Source organism: Penaeus monodon, chromosome 22, assembly GCF_015228065.2.
Source record: "Penaeus monodon isolate SGIC_2016 chromosome 22, NSTDA_Pmon_1, whole genome shotgun sequence".
Lineage (NCBI taxonomy): Eukaryota > Metazoa > Arthropoda > Malacostraca > Decapoda > Penaeidae > Penaeus > Penaeus monodon.
In genome coordinates this window covers 36734197-36736526 of record NC_051407.1, presented here as the reverse complement: position 1 = coordinate 36736526, position 2330 = coordinate 36734197, and the positions used below count along the sequence as shown (strand labels likewise).

Genomic DNA, 2330 nt, shown 5'->3' with positions numbered 1-2330 from the left:
GTAAATACACACACATTTTTCATCAATTTGTGTGTGGATATAACAGTAGCAATTAAAATAATAAAAGCATCACTAATTGTTGTAGTATTTTATCTTTTGTTATATTATTGCATAGAAATTTGTTATAATGTTGGTAATAGTGTATAAATTTAATTTATTAGAATTTGTAACTAATAGCAAGTACTGTTGTCAAAATACACATCACCATTATTTGTGAATGTGAAATTTAGGATTTGTGAATACAGTAAAACAGTAGCTATTGTTTCCAATCCATTCTCTCATTTTTGAGCACAGATTGCTGCATCCTAATCCTAACTTAGTAATCATATTCACATTTAAATTCTCCTGACAATATTTAGTTGTGACATGCCTTTAAGGCATGGGAGCGGCCAGCAAATTCTGATTACAGTTGATGTAAATGCAGTTGTTGAACTTTCAGATGACTCATCAGTTCGAGAAAGCAGTGGTCCAGGCAGACCAAATGGTCCCGAGGGACCTCCAGATGGCCCTGGAGGTCCTTTTGCTGGCCCTGGAAACTTCCAAGGAAGTCAAGGAGGCAACTTTCCAGGTGCAGGAGCGAATTTTGCTGGGGGACCTGGAGGATTTCCAGGCGGCCCTGGCTCGTATATGGGACCAAGTGGACCTTGGGGCTGGGGACCAATGCCTGGACCCTACTCAGGAATGCCCATGGGTCCTAACCCCTTCAATGGGCCACCTGGAAATCCCATGGGTAATCCCCAGGCGCCCTACAACAGGAACATGCGTGAGAGACCTGATGGAGATGAGGGCAACAGCATGGGTGGAAGCCGTAGGGGCGGGCGAGGTGGCGGCAGCAGAGGGGGATTCAGCCTCGGTGGGCGTGGGGCAGGGACAGACGATGGTAAAACCATAATAATCATTTACAGTCCTTTGTATGTACTTGTACAGAGAGCCACTTTGTCCATGGTTGAGCTGTGAAAACATAAGGCGTGAATGTATTTATTTGATCGTGCTAGGGTGAGTAGTTGTGATTTAATATTCGAGATCTATCCTGACATGTGATTTCTTTGTGATTTAAAGAATTACAGTACTGTATAGAAAGGAAGTTACAATGGTAATATTGGCAAGAACTTCCTGATTATAAAACCTGATGTAAAGCTATTTCTTCAGAATGGCTGCCTTAGAACAAAAGAAAATATGAGTAAGGAAGATGTATTAAATCTTTCATACTGTATGTAAGAGTTAAGGAGAATTGATGAAGGTATTTATCTACTGAAGAATGTTGTCTGTTATTTGATACCTGAAGCATGTGTGTATATATATATGACCCTAGAAAATGTGAGGATGATTGCTCAAATATCATAGTGAAGATCTTCCATACAGTATGCATAAAATGTATCTTGCTCATATTACATCAGAATTTATGTATATAACAAATTGCAGCATCTTCATTTACGCTGTATATAATACACCAGGTGTTCTGAGTGTCACAGAACTTCATATTGAATTTCTTTATTTTTTCTGCTCAATTTTTAATTGAGTAGCCTACCAAATATTATTGTTATTATTTGTAAATTGTGTACGACTTCAAAACCTTAGGAATAAAACAAGAAATTATTTTCCTCATTTCCTCCTTACATAGGTCTCGGTAAGAAATTTAGAGGTGATCCAGTCCCTGCGGTGGTGGCGGCTGCACTGCGGAGAACGCATTTGACACAAGCCAGACCACGTTTCAACGTTGTGATATTTTTTTCAGGCCTGGTTGAACAGAAGTGAAAGCAAACCAAACTGAAGTCAGAGATCTGTGAGTTCTTGTGCTGCTCGCAGCAAGGGACGGTATGCGAGGCAGTTGGGGCATACAGTGTCAGGGAGTGCACAGGGGGAGCCAAGCCCAGTTAGTTCCCCGCAGACATGGTCGGGGCCATTCCTGTGGCACATTTACAAGTTTATAAAGTAGCTAGAGACATTTTCACAACATTAAAAAATGGAATAAGACACTGAGGCATGGTAGCATAAAATAACAGAAAATATTGTGATATACTGAGTGTTTGGATGTTTATCCCTATAGCACAAGAGCAACATTTCAGTTTGTTACATTTTTACGTTTGACCTGAGAAAAGTCTCATAAAATCTGGAGGGTTATTTGCATTTCTCCCTGTAAATAGTAGAAAATAATTCTGATGCTGTTAGGCAAGAATCTTCCAGCTGCAGCCTCTTGCACCTTCACCCTCCTGTGCCAGCCATGCAAGCGCCCTAACCCTTGAGTGCTCAGCTTCTGCAGCTGCTCTGGTGACACTGGTGCCACATATGGAACAATTCCCCAATTTTGTCCTTGTCATTTTTGTTATTTA

At 40.6% G+C, this 2330-nt stretch overlaps 2 protein-coding genes across 2 annotated transcripts in view; one reads left to right on the top strand and one right to left on the bottom strand.

The window, feature by feature from the left end:
• LOC119587421 (trithorax group protein osa-like) overlaps window positions 1-2330 on the bottom strand; it is a gene marked incomplete in the record, with an annotated part of 43338 nt that overhangs the window by 3726 nt on the left and 37282 nt on the right.
• On the top strand, window positions 227-1597 carry LOC119587104 (serine/threonine-protein phosphatase 1 regulatory subunit 10-like). Its single transcript, XM_037935854.1, is given in 2 exon segments — window positions 227-859; window positions 862-1597. Coding segments are annotated over 2 exon segments (516 nt in total). The 5' UTR covers window positions 227-366; the 3' UTR covers window positions 885-1597.